The 19818-nt window shown below is 35.8% G+C and overlaps 1 protein-coding gene across 2 annotated transcripts in view; it reads right to left on the bottom strand.

The window, feature by feature from the left end:
- The window catches only part of Xrn2 (5'-3' exoribonuclease 2), a 69606-nt gene that overhangs the window by 2126 nt on the left and 47662 nt on the right, over positions 1–19818 (bottom strand). For both annotated transcript variants that reach the window (XM_034494845.2, XM_076929919.1), the window contains 5 exons: positions 14883–14951; positions 14663–14794; positions 12028–12155; positions 6474–6537; positions 869–1010 (listed from right to left, as the gene is read on the bottom strand). In XM_034494845.2, the coding sequence (XP_034350736.1) occupies positions 869–1010; positions 6474–6537; positions 12028–12155; positions 14663–14794; positions 14883–14951 (535 nt within the window). The remainder of the gene's footprint in view (positions 1–868; positions 1011–6473; positions 6538–12027; positions 12156–14662; positions 14795–14882; positions 14952–19818) is intronic.

Genomic DNA, 19818 nt, shown 5'->3' with positions numbered 1-19818 from the left:
TATCAAAACGGTTTTCCTTAGATCTCAGAGATCTTAGATTGGGGGGGGGGGCGCACACAAAGTAAAAAACAGAAATTACAAAGCCAATATGCAAAGCACTGAAAAGGCCTGCAGGCAATACCAAGTAAACAACTTCAAACTCCTCGTGTCACTGCAATGAACTCCAGGAATACTACACACCAGGGCTGCACTGCTCCAAATCCTGTTTTCTACCAAGGATTGGATTAAAGTACAAATTCTGTTCAGAGTGTCAAATTTCAAATAGACCTCAGCTTTAACTATTGCTAAGACTGGATGGAATTAAGAAAACAAAGTTCCATCATCTCAATTTCTCTATAAAGTATAATGCTCATTTGCATCACATGGCACTTTCCATTTAGTAGAAAAATGTGTGGAAATACCTTCAAAGAGAAATTGCTTCCACACAGAGGGACTCAATGACGATCAGTTAAAAGAATTCTAAGATGAATAAAGACAACTAGTGATCAGGTACTGTTGTGTTTGTTTTATTTTACTTTCAGTTTCCAGGCAGTCTTCATTTGTTAATGACAGACCTAGTTTATATTAGAATACAATATCCTCCAAGCTAAAAAGAGGTATTTTTGTGACTGTGACTTCTGTTAATCACCAGTGACAACTATGATGAAAGGGGCTTCTAGGCTGGGATTCTTGAAGATTGCCTATGTATAAACTATTTGGGTGGGATACTTAGCATAATTGTATTTTTAATGATGACAAAAGTTCACCTAAGCTGCTCTATTAACAATTTCTCTAGAAATACTGTTAACAAAATATTAATTCCTAAGAGGCAAACGTAACAGTGAGCAGTATGCTGCTTTTCCTCTGCAGCCCACATTGTATTTATTACCTGTCTCCCTCCTCGATGATCATCACGTCTGGGTGGATATCCTCCAGGCCCAGCCAGCATCTGGTACTGATTTGGCTGAAAGGCTGCATTTTGGGTTTGGAGCATCCGGTTCCACGGCAGTAGAGGTTCAGCTCCAACACTTCTGTAAAAAACATATCAGAAGTGAAGCCTGCTTTATGGGGCACAAGTCTAAAATGGACAGGTTATCTCCTCCAAATTTTAAGGCAACCCAATTTACCTAGATGTGTTACACAGAATATGCAGTGTGATAGCCTTTCTGTCTCTGGTAACCACTGAAATGTATTGCATTTCATAAAATATCACAATTTATTAAAAGGGATGTTTACAGATAGTGGATGGTTCAGAGGGTCCAAGTCCAAGTCTGATGACACAAGTTCAATCCTCAGGACCCAAGCTGGAATCTCCATATGAGGTACTACCCACCCTACCACCACATTAAAGTGCACACACGCAATAAATGAATTTTATTTTAAAAGGGGAATGCTTAAAGCCAGCTGATTAACTTTTATAAAATATTGTCTATGGTTTTAAATGTAAAGTTCCTTTGTATCTGGATCCACAATCAGCAAGCTGATTACATTTATGATGCTGTCCAAAAGAGTAAACATGTCCAAATAGGAGAAAGAGGCTTTATTTTAAAAAAATGTCTGGACTCGTTCTTAGATTCTATTCTTTCTAGTTAATTGCAGGTTGCAAGTGAATTCTTACTGCTGAGTATTTTGAATCCAGGGTAGAAGACTTGGCAGTTTTTCCCATCCATTATTCTGCTCAATATGTCAGAAGGTCTGAACGTGAAGAAATCTTTTCAAGTTCTATTGATGCAGTTTTCAATTGACCATGGTGACCTAGCAACATGAGCACTAATTGGCATGGGCTGACTGGCATTTGGTGTACAGTTTACATGGGAACACAGATTGAACAGCTATTATAACCCAGTTTGCTGTCCCAGATTACTAGTTGAAAGACATGTTTTAATTGTCTTCAAGTACCTATTTTAACATTTAGATACACAACAACAGGTAGAAGGCATTAATTCATAACTTAATTAAAACCTGTCACATAAACAATGTAACAAAGATATTTCTAAAAGCAATAATCACCATTTAAAATGGAATTTTCTCAGTAAGAAATTTTTAACTTCTATTTACAGTCACAAAAAAAAAAAAAAAAAAAAAAAAAAAAAAAGAAAAAAATTCATGTATACTTTAACATTAAAAATTTGGGGCCAAAGATAATGCCAGGAAGTACTCGGTTAAAAACTCTTATATTTGCCAAGGTTCTGACTAGCCAGCTTTCAATATAATCATATCAGCATATGAACTTCACTTCTTTGTAGGAGAGAAAATGTTAGGGATAAAAGCCTGAAGTTGGGCTCACTGGGTGATGGACTAATTCTTCTTACAGTTAGCTATTCAAATCTGAAGCTATCCTCTCTACTCTCCCTTCACTTACAACAAACCTTTTTAAAAACAAAACAAAAAAGCAAAGTAATTATTCTTGTTTAATAATTCAAAGACAACAGCTATCTGAAGACTCAAGGAAGGCCAAAGCTACTCTTTATAGAAAGGGGGTGCAACAGAGCTCAAATACAACAAACACACTGCATGTGATTCAAAGTCAATTCAAAGTCAGAGTGAGGCACCTATGGTTAGGACGTATAATTATCTTTAGGTTATCATCAGTACAAATGAATTCTGCCAAGAATGCCCTATCTGATTCAGAAGAACAGCTCTATGCACACTAAGGATGGTCTCTTCTGACCTTTGCAGAGCTGGTAATGGGTTATGATCAAGGATCATCAATGTGGGATATATGTGCAAAGCCTACAAACCAAAATTGCAACTCATACACTGTACTGTGATTAATTTTTCTTTTTGGTCTTAGTAAGTTTCATGGAATTATGTTGGCATAATACTATAAATATAATTTAAAAGCATTTTTATATTCTAAAAATAGGTTAGAAGGCAAAGTCAGTGTAAATCATACAATTTTTCTTTTTGTTCCAAATAATCACTAATGTTTTTGTTCAAAGATAATTCCTATGATGAAAATCATTAGTAATAAAATTTAAAGAGAAAGAACAATGTAGCAGTGGTATGTACTACCATTTTCTGTTTGCTGGCAAGAACACCTGTATTTACCATGAAGCAATCATTTGTATGTTAATTATATTAATTTGCAAATATAAGCAAACTGAAACTTTGAGAAAATGTTTGTAAAATGTGAGATGGAAACCCTAAAGTTGGCCTACCCTAACTTCTAATAGGACTGTGTGTGGTGCACACCTTTGATTCCAGCACTCTGGAGACAGGCAATTGGATCTCTCTGAATTAGCAAGTTCTAGGCTAGCCAAGACTGCATAGTGGCAACTGTCTCCAAAAAAAAAGCAAAATAAAAAACCAGGTGCTGGTTGTACAGCCCTTTAATCCCAGCACTTGGAAAGCTGAGGCAGGCAGATTTCTGAGTTCGAGGCCAGCCTGTTCTACAGAGTGAGTTCCAGGCTAGCCAGGCTACACTAAGAAACCCTGACTCATAAACAAAAACAAAACCAAACAAACACAAAAAGGCAAAATGAATGAATGAATGAATGAATGTAAGAGTGGTTATAAACTGAGGTAACTTATAAGACAGGCACTATTTGATACCGCACTTACAATATTTTTTTTAAAAGGGTTTCTCTGTGTAGCCCTGAACAATATTCTTAAGCTTCCAAATTACTGCTCTAGAGAAGAGTTGGTATCTAAAGCCCACCAGTTTGTAAGATGGTTGAAATTTGTATGATGATCATGCTATTTAAAGATTTTTTTTTCCCCTCATAATTGAGTTGAATAATCACGAGTAAAGAAACTGAAGTGAATAGCTGCCCTGTACAGGCTGAAAAGAAACTCAAACGCTAGCTAGGCCTGCACATTAACTTCAAGTTATTTTGCTTGGGGGAGGAGAAAAGATGGCTTGTTTGGTTTTGAGACAAATCCTTCTGTCTCTCAACTCCTCAGTGCCCAGATTACAGATACATGCCATCATGCCTATCTCTTACTGAATTTTTTTCTTAAAAGAAATCACATTTATTTAGTTTTGGGTATTCACATTTACCTGTGTGTATGCGTGTGTGAGGTCAGAAGACAACTTGCAGGAATTAGTGTCTCCTTCTACCACTGAGTCCTAGGGATACAAATCAGGTTGTCATGCTTGGTGGCTGGTGCTTTTACCTACTGAGCCCTCTCAACAGTCCACTCACTGTATTTTTAGGTCAAAGAGATATATAGATTTAAAGTACTATCCCAAGGGAAGAAATAACTCAAGACAATACACTATAATTCAGGAAACAAGATACACTCAAAAGTCATGTTCTAATAGGATCTCAACAATGCCCAAAAATGGCACACTAGAAATGCTCTAAACTAGGGATTATTAAAACGTGGCTCTCATTAAGACTATTATCATCTATTATCTATAATCTTTTGGTAAAGTAAAAAGGGTTCCTACTCTCTGTCTTGTAAGGTCTGACTACCTGGAATAACAAGTGCTATGGAAATGAATAATAAGCTATAACCACTTATTAGCTAAAGAAGCTTAGGAGAATAAAATGGTTTAGTTCACTAGTACTTGGGAGGCTGGGGCACGAAGAGTGCAAGTTACAGACCAATGTTGCCATATAGTGAGATTCTACCTCCAAAAATAAACAGTTCCATTCCCTAAATAACAGTGAGTTGAGGATTCTATAAATGCTTGCCTTTAATGTTTTCTTTCAGGAATGATGTTGCAAGCATCTAAAACACCCCCCACCGCCAAAAAAAAAACCCAAACAAAATGTTTCTCACTTCTGGGTTCAAAGTCAGGGTAATAACAGTTCTTGGTGAGGGTAGAATAAGAACAAGAAAATGATAAACAGCAGTGCAAGGAAGAGGATACAGATGGTAGTCCTAGACAAACTTTCCATGTGGACAGAACAGAAGGAAAGCTGCTGCAACTGCAGAAAGAGCCCCACAAGTGGAGGCTGATCCTTCATTTCCTTTGATGTGCTGTGGCTTTATATTATGCTCAGAGGAAATAGTCTGATGAGTTCTGTTCTACTAAAGAATTTCTTGGTAAAGAGTAACATGGAAGACTGACCTTGGATAAGCTACTGAACTATGTTTCATCTTTTGTAAAAATGAAAATTAACAGCACATTTGAGGTGTTAACACAGTGCTGATAATTCTTAAGATAAACAAACATATTAGAAATTGTTATTAACATACTGAAGAAGTGAATAATGATATGAAGAAACCAAATATAATAAATTTAGAAGAATTTATCCCTTTATTTGTTTTAAAATGATGTTACGCTGGTCATGTTGTTGCATACCTGTAATCCCTACTCTCAGACTTGAGAGACTACGGCAGGAGGACTGGAAGTTCGAGGTCAGCCTGAGCTACTTTGATGATAATTAAATAGTATTGCAGTCTGCTTTGAGCATGTACAACATATACTTACCAGCTGTATTAAATTTAAAATATAATTTGCATGAGGTAACTGACACCATCAATAAACAACTGAATAACAGAAATCTCTGTAGCAATCTTGAAGAAAACAACAGAAGGCAATTTTGGAAGGACTCAAGAGCTACTGAGTATTTGTGCAAGAAGAGCACTGTTTCTAGAACCATTTGTTAATGCACTTCATTCACTGAAGATGTGAACAGATTAAAATGGCTAACTCAGCAAAGTAAAAACAGATTGTAACTGGAAAGGTGAAAAAGGAAGCTTTAACTTCATGAAACTCCATTTGGTTTTACATTTAGTGATGCTGTCAAAACCAGCCTAAAATGATACATTACACTCTTAAATAAATGATTCTACAGATGATAATATAATTATTTATAACATGCCCATCTGACCTCTCATGGCAGGTCCATCTGACTTAAGAACACAGAACTTATGAATGACAGAACACATGTCAAACATCCCTTGTTATTAAACCATGTCACATTCTTCCTAGTCCATGGTACTTATTAGACTGCAGATCCCATAATCCTCTTCTGAGTCCCTTCTGCATTTAATTCAGTTCAGTCTTAAGTAGTTAAAGAAACTGTTTTCAGTGGCAACTAATAACTACTGACCTACAGTGACACTGCCCTACAATAGGCCTGTCAGCTCTGAAAAAGTTGTATCAAAGAAGCTGATTAGGACTTGAAGAGGTCTGTAGTAAGAATCAATAGCTGGTCTGTACTAATGCTGTGCTGCTGGCAGACATGATAAAAGTAGAACACCATTAGTTATGCCTCATTAAACTGCACAACCCTGCTAAAAAGAAATTTGTTTAGCTTGACAAAAACCTAATACAATTTTAAGCCCTGTGTTGCATTTTTTAGAGTACCTCAATGCATCAATAAAATAAAGTCCAAGAAACACAGGAAACTATATAAACAAGAGCATTTGATTCAAAGTATTAATTACATATTTCCTAAAAACAAGTGCAAGAAAAGATATATGGGGTAGGAAAAAGCATTATTTCAAACCAGGTAGGTTTTAGGTTGTAAGTAGTCAGCATACCCCAGATGTCAATACAGAAAGCACTTAAAGCATGATAACTTTAACGTTACCTGTCAAATCTCTGCTGCTGGAAAAGAGGAGGAGGACCTCGCCAGGAATCTTGGGGCCTCATATCTGGAAAATAAATGGGAGGAGTTCACAAAACGCTTACAAAAAATAATCTCTATCATGACCTGCCCACATGGGTTATAATTCAAAGTTCCTGAAAAAGTAGTGAGATAGCATGTAAACCAAGTAAGCAAGCTAGAATCAGAATTAGCCATTAATGGAAACATAAGCAAAATAATTAGCACAGACTTTCCTTGGTTATATTTTTGTTGCTAACAAGACAGTTTTGGTAACAACCTTAGCCATACTTACACTTCTCTCTCACTTGTAGTGTGTGGCTATGTATCACATACATAGGCTTTTTACATGTGTACTTTAAATGTTAAATTTAAAAAAAGAAAGGATCTCAGCCTTTTTCATTACTGTACACTGAGCTAGTAGTATTAATTCTAATAGAACTATGACACTTTGCTCATGAGTGTGCCAACTGCAACACCATCAAATAGAAAGTATACAATCTCTCTAACACACACCACCAAGAAAATCTAATGAAAGAACCACCTAATTTTTTGTAGTTTCCTTGTCATCAGCCCCACTCTCAATCCTACCCTATTACTTCAAAGCAGAACTGGTAATTTTATCTACTTAGATAAAACCAAATGGCTGCCGCTCTTCTACATAAACTGAGCATTACAAGGAAGGAAAGGTCCATCAACTCCTGGTCAGGCACAGCATTCACACTGAAAGCACTCAAAAGGGCAGCATCAACCAGCCACTGCTCCTGGCTTCTGCCTTGCAGTTATGATCTGCCTCTAGCAGTCTGCTGTGACTTAATTAAAACAGCTAGATCTAGAAGTTGTATATTTACTATGTGAGGACAGTGCCCATCTCCAGACTGCCAAGAGCAAGGACAACACAGCTTACCATAATGTATTCAGGCATACATTTTAATAGAAACACAAACCAAAACCATGCTTTTCAAAATTGCTTTCTAAAAAAATAAAGAAATAAAAACTTAGCCCTAGTTAAGAACCAAAAGATGTACAACTGGGTTTTACAAAAATTTAAAAGAATTAATGCTTTTAAATTTTTTATCAAGCACAAATGGGCCCAATAAAGTATGTGACAACTGTTAACTGTAGCATGCATGACACAGCTGGCCTCAGCTGGCCTCCTCTGCTCTGGGCTTTCTGCCCATCTCCAGAGGACTGAGAAAGCTAGCCTGAGGTTGTTCTCTAGATTTGGGCATATTACCCAAAGATTGGTACCAACCTACACAGTTTCCAGCACCCAACTAGGAGTACTGAAGAGAGGAAGTCCTTCACCAGAAAGCCAAGTAGTCTCTCTAGCTGAATTATATCATTTTACTGCTTAAAAATAACATTATTAGCAGTAAAGCAGAGTCATAAGGTAGAAAAAGCTTCCAAATGGTCCAATGATATAAAATAGGGTTCAAAACCTCAGTGGAAATTCTGGAAACTAATTACAAAGTTCACAGAAATTGGAGAAGAAAGTTGCCCACTCTGGGACCAGAATGATTCAGTACTACAGACTATAAATCATCAGAAAAATCAGTATGTTATCATATTGTTTGAGACAGTATCTCAGGCTAGCCTCAAACTCAAAGTAGCCAAGATGACCTTGAACTTTGGATCCTTTTGCCTCTGCTATTTAAGTGTTGGATATTAGAAGTGAGCACCAGTACCTTGCCTGGTAAACACGGTGTTGGGAGATGGAACCCATGACTTTGTGCTAGACAAATCAAGTGAACTAAATCTTAACCCCAAAGAAAATCTTAACCAGGTAAAGCCTAAAAGTTTGTATAAGAATGACAATTATTTCCTTTGTGAGGCTTCCTTAGAAGGAAAACTCATGACATTTACCAAACATACTTAAGTTTTCAATGACTTGCAATCCATGAGAAAACAGTCCACTGAAAATAAAAATATGTATTTGTACTTTTTCTGATTACTTTGTTAAAACTTGAAGACTAATGACCTACTTCAGATGGTATACAAAAATTAGTAAGAATCAGTTAAAATGTTTTAAAAACTTGTATTTTTGTGTCTTTACATGTACAAAACTAGGTAATAGACCAACAAAAGTAAACAAAACAAAACCAACAGAATGACTCCGATTCAGAAGCTGTTCAGTTCTACTTTGCATGCCTCTGTGCTTCACCCTGGAAACATGTTTATCATTAAGACTTAATTCTCTAAGTCTGGTTCCAGGGTGTATTCTAATAACCACAGAATGCATACTCTCAACAGTACTTAGAAAAGCTTTCACATGAAAACCCTGTATTCAAGATCAAGTAAAGACAATGAAAAAGACACATGCCCATTAAAATAAACTTTCCAGAGCTATTTACCATGTGTATTTTCTCCTAGAAAGTACTGAAGGGTAATCTATTCACACCACCATCTATTCACACATATCAAATGCAAACATGATGAACATTAAATTAAGCATAAGATTATTTTCAAGAACTAATACAATAATACAGAAGCATCAAGGCTGTGCACTTTCCTAACAGTCTACCTTTAAGTGCTAAAAATGGTGACAAACATTCATTCCCATGTCACCATTTCCAGGTACATCAAATGCTTCCATATTTAATTCTTACTTTCACATATAATCTTAGTATAAGCAAATATATGTTTTGCTAAAACTTGAGCTAATAATATAAAATTTAAATTTTTTGTCATATATTATTATTAAATATACTTTGCTTTTAATCCAAAAAGAAAAATTAAAAAAAAAAAAAAAACAGCCACAATTTTTTTTCAAAGCTACCTTTAAATAAATTTTTTCATGTAGCTCTGAGTAATACACATAGCTCTTAAGTATTCATAAAGTAGAAATATTTCTTGGCTTATAAGTAATGAAGTAGACAGTAAAACAAACTTATTACCATTCATTTGTATGACTCTAACAGAAGATCTTTTTGAGTGGGATGAAAAAAAAAACTATGAGACAATGGATTGCACTTCAGAAGGCACAAGAACAAGGAAGGGGCAGTTAATTTTTTCCTTTGGTCTTTAAAAAGGTATCCCTTTTCTGGAGCTCTGAGGTCACATAAGCCACCTTTGCCAACAGCTTCTCAAGTGACAATTTACTTAATCAGCCATGGCAATCACAGAAAAGATTTCATATTTACTGATTGCAGTAATAACAAATCACTTTTCAATTGCACCTAAGTGACAAGTTTACTGATGAAAATGGAGAGAAGACATGTGCCACCTTCTCTGGAATGAAAAACTGATGCTTTATTCATATTGAGTACTAAGGACTACACTTGACTTCAAAAAGTTATCAAAAAACAACGAATTATAATGCAGGGCAAACTGTCACATTAAAGGTAAACTAAAGACCAACAATAAGAGACACCAATGGCAAACAGCTGATAGAAGAAGAGGCAGTTTGACCAAATGGTTCATCTTCAGTGTATTTTACACCACACCATATTTTAAAAAGTAATTATGACATTAAAAATGCGTTTGAAAAATTAAGTGGCTTTGCTTTCAATTTTACTAAAGTAAAACAGTTTCTGACCAAAACGTCAAATTTCAAATTTATAATGAGTGATGTTCTATAGGTTTTGGACTCCTGTTAAGCAAAGTACCATTAACCTAGGCTAACACTTCCCAAAGAGGGATGTTTTAGATTTTGTTTTGTGAGTTTGGGTTTTGTTGAGACAAGGTGGCCCAGTCAGGCCTCAAATTTGTGGAATCCTCCTCCCACCTTTGTTCCACCAATGCTGCTAGGATTAGAGATGTGTGTTAGCAAACCCAGAGCAATTGATTTTTGTAGTCACTGAACAATCTTTTCTATTTTCACAATTATGATTTTGTGTGTGTGTTTGCAAAGATTTATTTTATTTATCTGTTATGGATGTTTTACTTTCAGAAGTCTGTCTACAGTGTGCATGCTGTGCTATCAAAGTACAGAAGAAAATGGAAGATCCCCTGAAACTGGAGTTATTGATAGCTGTGAGTTACCACATAACTGCTGGGAATTGAACCAGGTTCTCTGAGAGTGAGTCATGACATTGTAATCAATTTCAGAGAGTCATGCAATCCAGCAAAGTCACATAATCAGACAGCATACCTGATAACAAGTGGGCCCTGAGAGAAATGAGACCTTTAGCATTCATTTCTTCTCATGTACTATATCCAAAAAGTCTGTGCTTCAAATTAGAAAATGGTCTATAAATCAACTGACATTAAAACCATGATAGGCACAAAGCATAGACACTTCCTAAGAATTACACACTTTACCTGGCACTTAATAACTATTCAACATACCTAAAAGTAATGCCTGGCTCTATGGTATACAGTACTGAGATATATTTGGATCAAGAAAGAGTGGCTTAAGTCTTGTGTGGTGGATTAAGCCTACTGTCCTAGTATCAGAAGGCTAAACAGAAGAATTTCTGTAACTCTGAGGCCAACCAAGGCTAGATATTGGCTAACAAAACCTTACCAAACAAAATAAACAAACAATAGTAACAACAATTGAGCTGGAAAGGAGGGAGGGTGGAGAATTGAGAGGAAGACGGGAGAGAGATTTAAAGCCTTCTCTGAGTTTTCTGCACTAAAGCAGCACTTTTTATTCTAGGTAGTAGCAGAGATCAAATATAGGACCCTGACGAGCAAGATAAGGGACCTACTCGAGCCACACGCCGAGCTCCTACCCGTCTTTTGAAATTTAATTTATAAAATATTACAAATATTAAAAACATAGATTTTTTAAAGTGTCAATGCCCCTCAGACTTAACAAATGCTAATCTCTTGCCAAATGCTTTTCTCCCCCATGCTGCCCTTGTCTAATTGGGTAGCAATAATATGAAGGAAGATAGTTTAGAGAACCTGGCACATCATTTGTATCTTCCTGATGAACAAGCACAGCCATGAATTTCAAAAATAACATTAAGTAGGAATAAAATTAAAATTAATGGTAAACCTAGCATACATAACACTCAACTATTTTCTATCATTACTATGGCAATCAACATATCATATTACTTCTTTTATGTTTAATATTATCAACTATTTATAAAGTTTTGAGGAGTAAAAGATAGGCCAAGGTTGTCTCAAATGAGAGATATTACTACTTAAGTTAACGCCTGGCTTTATGTTAGGTAAAACTAACATACAGTTTGAATCAAAATAGGAATTATTTTTGTCTTTCAGTATCTAAATGATCACTATTTCATATCTAATAAGCCTATTTAACTGTTTAAATACTTTAGTTATCAACGGATAAACATAAATCAACTACACATACCTCCTCCTGAGTAGGTTAACTCGAAAATAGGTTTATAAATAAAGAAAAGGAAAAATTCAGTTTACCTCATTCAGTTATTAAATACAAACAAGAAAAAAAAAGTATTTGAAAGAATTTGTATAAAGTGTTCTCTTACAAGTCTTCTATCAATGTTTAATTCTATCTCTACATTGAAGCAGCAATCTTTCTTGGCAGTGAGGATGAGAAAGCAGCCTTTGCTGTCATAGTTCATTTAGAATATACAATAACCAATCAGTAACAACTTACTTGACATAAGTTTTGGGATCTGAGCTTGACCTCTCAGCAGTGGCCTGTATACATTCCCCTGGTAATTGGAAGGTGGTGGTGCAGTGTTGCTGTAAACACTAGTCCCGGAGCCTCTGGGTATAACATGACTGTAAAAGAGATCCTTACATAAGAAAAGGTAGAGAGCTATATCCAGAGATGATATTAATACATTAAGAAGACAAATCAGACACTAGTAGTTTCCTCTTTATTGTTAGACCTGATTAATATAAAAATAAGGTTTGTAATTAAACTAAACTTTCAAATTGTACACAATGCTAACAGTGGTAAGAAATGTTCATCTACCACAATAAGATGTCCACAATCCTCTAAGCATCTAATTACTTTGTAAAAGGCAACAAATCTTTTTAAAAAATATGGTTGGCTTTTTTGTTCAAGGATGTGTTCAGTTGCTGTCACCACTAATCACTATTCTATATTTTGCTATTTTAATTTACCATCTCAAATACTGCTCTGTGGCTTTCTTTACTCTTTTTTATTCCTCTTACATTTTTTTATTGGATATTATATTTACATTTCAGATTTTATCCCTTACCCCATTCCCCCCCACACACAGAAACCCCCTATCCCATACCCCCTCCTCCTGCTTCTATGAGGATGTGTCCCCACCTACCCCCCCCAACTCCCACCTCCCCACACTTGAATTCTCCCCCACTTGGTGTCCAGCCTTCATAGGACCAAGGACCTCCTCTCCCACCTATGCCCAACAAGGCCATCCTCCTCTACATATATAGCTGGAGTCATGGGTCCCTCCCTATGTGCTCCCAGGCTGGTGGTTTAGACTATGGGGAGCTCTGGTTGGTTGGTATTGTTGCTCTCCTCATGGGGCCACAAACCCTTTCAGCTCCTTCAGTCTTCTCTCTAACTCCTCCATTGGGAACCCCTTGATCAGATCAGTGGTTAGCTGTGAGCATCCACCTCTGAATATGTAAGGCTCTGGCAGACCTCTAAGGAGACAGCTATATCAGGCTCCTGTCAGCATGCACTTCCTGACATCCACATCAGCATCTACCTTTGGTGACTGCACATGAGATGGATACACCCAAGTGGAATGGTCTCTTCTTTACTCTTAATAACAATAATAGCATGCTATCTTTAGACTATTTCACTATGTTAACGTCTCATATTTTACTAAACCTTTTCTCTCATTTAGAGCTAGTATTACCTATTTTGATAAACAAGACATTAGTTGTACAGCTATGCTACTTTAAACTATTTTCTCAAGGTAAGTTCCAAGTAATAAGAATTTAGATAAAATATTATCTTTGAAACTCAAAAACTCTACTTACAAGCATTTCAATGTTGCTTTCTAAAAGACTAAGAATGATGGAAAAAAGTAACGAGTTTCTTTTATCATCAAGAATTGAGAAGTTTCCAAACAGTAACAGTATCAGCTGACATGGTGTTGAAGCCACCACCTTGTCATCGTGAGGTAGGTGCACTTTACATATTAGGGAACTGACATGTAGAGTGGTATCGTAACTTTTATAAATATAGGAAGAAACTTAGCAAAAAGGAGACTCAATTCTACTTTTAACCTCTAAGCCACAATTTTTTATGATTTAATACATAAATTATATGCTGCCAGAGACTTTCTGCCTGAATTACCTTTTCACTCTTTAGATGTCTCATTAACATCAAAATGCCTATAAATGAGTTATCATTTTAATTCCTGAATCATGAGTTATTAACATTTCCTCCAGCAAGTTGCTTTGAGACAGGGTCTCACTTTGATCTTGCTCGAGCTTTCCAGATACTACAGGCATGTGCTACCACACCCACCTGAACTTTCATTGTTTCAAAGTCCTCTAAACATAGTTTCTTCTATAGCTAGGAAAAAGACAATTCAACAGCTAATAAGGGTAAAAGATGAAAACCACGAATTTATATAGGAAATACAGATGATCAAATAAATATTATCTTAGCTGGCAGAAAACCACCAATGCAAACAACAATACTATACCACCTTTCATGCACAGGCAAACAAATATTTAAAAGCCTGGTGTCTTTGTTTTAATTATTTATTTTATTATCATTTATTTTATTATTTATTTATTTATTAATGTATTGGTTAACACTTCATAAAGACACTCTTGTAACAATACATGACAAACCCAAACCTTCTTGACAGAAAGATAATATTTCACTCTTTTGTCTGTTAGAAAACTAGAAAAAACCTGTTGAGAGAATAGACTTTTCATGAAACATATAATCAATACACAAAGAAATATAAAAGTGAACATCTAAATGAATAAAAGTTAATCAGCACTCTGAAGGAAGAGGAAAGTGGATCTCTGGGTGTTTAAAGTCAGTTTGGTCTATGCAGTGAGTTCCAGGTCAGCCAGGGCTACAGAGAGATACTGTCTCAATAGAGACAGAGAAAGATATAGACAGACAGACAGACAGACAGACACCCAGCCAAGGCAGGAGGAGAAGGAAAATTATGATTATCAAAACCACTAATATAGATACAAAGTGGTTGTGCTGTGTAGTCTCTTAAATATCTGTAGCAGAAATACTGACTTGTTTATGGAATAACTCAAGAAAACAACAACAAAAAAATCTATAATATACAAACAGGAACCATACAACTCACCCTAAAGTTCTAAAGGCTGCCTGGTCCAGGTGAACAGGCCGCCTGTCCCGGTTAAAGCCAAGCTGAGGTTTCCATTGCCGCCCATTGCTGGATTTTTCCCAGTCGCCAGGTTTCAGAACTGCTGCTGGCTTTCTGGCCATTTAAAAATACACTGTTTAGGATATAGGGATGAACACTGCCACAAAGCACACATTTTAGGTAGGTAGTTTACTGTCGTTACCTTGCTCCTGGAAGCATTACAGCTTTAAAAACATAATCTTCAGCAAACTGTGGATCTTTAAAATTAATACTGAAAGAGAACAATGAAAAATATAATGATTTGATGGTGTCATCAGTTTTAATTTTCAAGGAAACAAAGACACTAATCAAAGATGTCTAAACAGAATAACTAAAATTGAAAACTGTCCAAATTGTTATCTTAGACAATCATTTTGTCAAATGGTTAAATATCTTCCTTACCAAACTACCTCTGATCTCTATTGCATTGTCTTCAGATAACTTTCTCTATAAAAAGAGCCAGGTTCTAGATAACTGTAAATGATCACAGAAAAATAATAAGACATTATCCCAATTCTTAAGAATTTCCAGTTATATGGGCTGGAGATATGGCTCAGTGGTTAAGAGCACCGACTGCTGTTCCAGAGGTCCTGAGTTCAATTCCTAGCAACCACATGGTAGCTCACAACCATCTGCAATAGGGTCTGATGCCCTCTTCTGGTGTGTCTGAAGAGAGCAATGGTGTACTCATATACATAAAATAAATAAATAAATCATTAAAAAAAAAAAAAAGAATTTCCAGTATAATACTGGAAAAGCTAAGAAAATTTGTAACAAAATATAAAATGTGTACACAAATAGTTAAGCAACTGTGCTAGATAGTTTTATGGCAACTTAACACAAGCTAAAGTCATCTGAGAGGAGAGAACCTCAATTAACAAAATGCCTCCATAAGATCAGGCTGTAGGCAAGCCTGTGGGGCATTTTCTTAATTAGTGATTGATGGGAGAAGACCCAGCCTACCAAGCAAAGGTGGTGGCATTACTGAGCTGGTGGTCCTGGGTTCTATAAGAAAGCAGGCTGAGTAAGTCAAAAATCAACACTCCTCCACGCCTCTCTATGAGCTCCTGCTCCCAGGTTCCTGCCCTTTTTGAATTCCTGTCCTAACTTCCTTTGATGATGAACAGTGACATAGAGTGTAAACTAAATAAACCATTCCTCTCCAAGTTGCTTTGATAATGGTATTTCATCACAGCAACAGAAACCCTAACTAATACCGCAACTTATGAGGGGAAACAAATATTAAGAGCCTTACTGAACATCATTGCTAGAATCACACACCCTGATCTAATAAAGTCTTGGTTAACATTTAAAGCTATACTGAATAGTTCAATTAGATTCCCTTTCTGGTGGTGGTAGGTGTATAATTCTAGGCCCATCCCCCAATTGTTAGGTATATGTCCAAGTCTTCCTTCTGACTCAGCTAAAGCCATTTCAGAGGTTTAGTTATATATCAGGTTTATACTCAAGAATGCTTATGACATCCTTGTTCAGCATGTGGTAACTTAAATCTAAATGTGTGAATTACAACTTGTTAAAGAAACAAGGTTCAACCTCGGAAGGCAGGTGAAAAAAATTAACAAAATATGTCATGGGAAAAATAGACCAAACATATGCTTCAATTTATTATTTGTGATTTTCTCTGTGTAATCACTATCTTCCTGTCAATCCTATCTTTTTAATATTTTTCCAAATTACTCTCATGATTACAGTTGTTATAGTCAGTAATTTTTTTTTAACTGTATTATTTAGTTGACATTTTGAGTCAGCTAATTCTTTTCTTTCTTGTTCAGTATCACCATTTTTACAATTAGGGTCCATGTGTAACAGAAAAAAAATTACCATAGTGAGACTTCAATTGTATATTTTAAATACACAAATCACACTTAAAATAAAAACTACCACAAGCAAAGGCAACCATTTAGTCAGTTGGCTCATCTTCCATCTCGCTGTGTACTTACAGCAACTGTCTTTATCCCTACTGTGTATTATTGGACAAGGTGGAAGGAGGGCAAAACAGGAACAGCAGTGCGATGTTTCAGAATATTGTACTGAACACAGAAATGATGTATTCGTTGTCACCAGGGCTTTGCAAACACAAGGAAGGAAACGCTGCTATATATACTCTCAATCAAGTACTTGGTCTCAGAACAGCTATCTTGTTTCATTCAGTAGGGTTCCAATCTGCTAGGTTGCCAATCACACACACATCAGGGTGGCAGTCTGAACACAGACTGATTAGGCACCAAGCCTATCTCCCCTTCTAAAATGAGAAATAAAGAATGTTTCATAGTTGTTTTATAAATAAGGAGAGTAGACATGCAAAGGCACAGAACAGATGACAGTTAAAGCTGTGTGTGCACTTGCCTTCTATAAACAAAGGTATACATAAATAAGGGGGGCAGGAAACAAGGGTATTCTTTTATCAGGGGATCAAGGAAAACACACAAGGGGTTTAAGAAACAATAAATAAAACATTATGGAATGGCAGAAAAAGATATGGCAGAAATCTACAAAACACCTGAAATTAAAACCAATCTTTCCCAAACCATTCCAAAAGACAGAGAAAAAAAAAAAAAAAAAAAGACTATGTCAAAATTTATTCTATGAGGCTAGGATTACTCAGACACCAAATTACACAAAGACATAACACAAAAGTAACATACAAACCAGTATTTCTGATGAACAAATATATAAAAATTGTCAACAAAATCCTGTCAAGCCAAATCTGACAGCACATCAAAAAGATCGAGCATCATGATCAGGTAGGATTTATCCCAGAGATGCAAGAGCATTCTCACAAGTTAATAAAGGTAGTGTCTTTGGGGTGGTTTGAATATGTAATGTCCTTCATACACTCATGATTTGAACATTGATCACTAGATGGTAACACCATTTGTGGAGGTTGTAGAAACCAGGAGGTGGCCTACCTGGAGGAAGCAGGTTACTGGGGAGCAGGTCTTTGTGAGTATGTATTTATAGCTACTTCCTACAACATTCTGTTTCCTGGTTAGTCATGAAATAAAACAACTCTCCTCTACTACACATGTCCATTATCATAATGCTTTGTCCAAGTTTGTGAGACCAAACAACTATGGCCCAAACTATTTAAAACTGTAAGCTCAAATAATCTATCCTCTTGTTTCAAGAACTCTATCATAGCAATAAGAAAGTAACTAATACAGCATTACAATAACAAAGTGATAGGCAAAACAGTATGATCCTCTCAATAAAAGCATCCAATAAAATCCAACATTCATTCATGACAAAAACCCTCAGTATGTCAGGCATAGCAGGAAAATATGTCAACATCACAAAGGCTATATATGAAAAAGCACAACCAACTTTAAGCTTTAAAGGAAAAGGGTTGAATGTTTCCTCTGATGGAAAAATACAAGAAAAAATACACATCCAAAGTAGAAAAATATCATAAGCCAGCTAACTTACTGTTGTCAGATTATATGTCTTAGATAAATTTAGTAAAGATACAGGATACAAAAATCAACACACACAAACACACGGGGGATGGGGGGAGGGGGATTTTCCCTCCACTGCATTAGTAACAAACTCTTGCTGAAAAACAAATTTTAAAAAAGCAGTCTCATAGGACTAAAGAATGGCTCAGCAGTTAAAGCCATCTGCTGCTCTTTGCAGAGGATCTGTACCCACACCAGGCAGCTCACAACCACTTGTAACTCTAGTTCCAGAGGATCCAACACCCACTTGTAGCATCCTCAGGTACTTGCACAAACATTCAAGCACACACACATAAAAAGCATTTTTAGAGGCAATATCATCCCCAATATTCAACATTTTAAAGGAGAAAAAACTAGGAATTAATTTAACTAAGCAAGTAAAATATATCTGCTATCAAAATTGTATAACAGTAACAAAAAGTTCATATGAGGATACACAAGCTAGAAATATATCCCAAGCTCAAGAAATTGAGCCACTAATATTGTTACAATGTTCATATTACCAAAGGCAGTTTAAAGATATAAAGCAATAACCATGAAACTACAAATACCATTCTTCATAAAATTATGAAGAATAATCACACAATCAACATGAGACCCACAGCAAATAAAGCATCGTGAGTTAAAAGCAAACAAAACTGACATACGAAAGATCTTGACTTCAAAATATATACACAGAAACCAGTAGACCATGCCAAAACTCCAGAAATTAATTTGTATTTTCACAGCCAACTGATTTTGACAAAGGCATAAAGAATATATATTGCTCAACAAATAATGTTGGGAAAATGTATATACATATGCAGAAAAATAAAAGCTAGACACCATGTTTCACCTTAAAAAATTAACTCAAAAGATACAAATATATGACAAGTGATTATAACTACTACTAGATTATAAATATTACTAGAACAGGAAAAATACTTCAGGATTTGGAGTAGGCAAAGATTATTTATAGAATGGAAGTAAGTATATGCAGACTATTAACCAGACAGAAGTTATAATACCCAGAATATGTAATGAAACGCTAAAATTTAAAGGCTATTAGATATCTCTCAAACGATAAGACAAATGGCCAACAATTTCTGAGGGAAACAGAGTCACAAGTCAGCAAGGAAATCAAACAACCAAAAGTCATCCCACTCCAGTATAACAGCTTAGCTATTAAAAAGACAAAAAAAAATAACAAATGTTGATGAGGATATAAAAAGGGGATTTTAAAAATTGGTTAATTTTTGAAAATGGTAGCAGGAAGCCCATTCTTTGGGCTCGTTTTACTGCTGCTGTGTTGCTTTTGTGGTCTGTGAATTTAGGATCTAATTTTTAAAAAATAATCTTTGCCTACTTCAAATCCTGAAGTATTTTCCCTTTTATAGTAGTTTTAATTGCTGGTCACTACATACACAACCCGCCATAAACTTCTGTTTTTTTCTGCCTAAGCTTCCTGAGTATTTGGGGTGGAAAAGGAACTCTCACATACTGTCTGTGGGAATGTATGTTATAGCACCATTATGGAAGAAAGTTTACAATTCTAAAACAAAAAACAACAACAAAACAAACAAAAAAAACCCTAAAAGACACAATGCCTATAAGGCAATCAATCCCACTGCCAGGTATATAACT

This window comes from Arvicanthis niloticus, chromosome 2 (genome assembly GCF_011762505.2).
Source record: "Arvicanthis niloticus isolate mArvNil1 chromosome 2, mArvNil1.pat.X, whole genome shotgun sequence".
In the NCBI taxonomy this organism is placed as follows: Eukaryota; Metazoa; Chordata; class Mammalia; order Rodentia; family Muridae; genus Arvicanthis; species Arvicanthis niloticus.
Note: the sequence above shows the minus strand (reverse complement) of the source record. Positions and strands in the feature narration are given on the sequence as shown.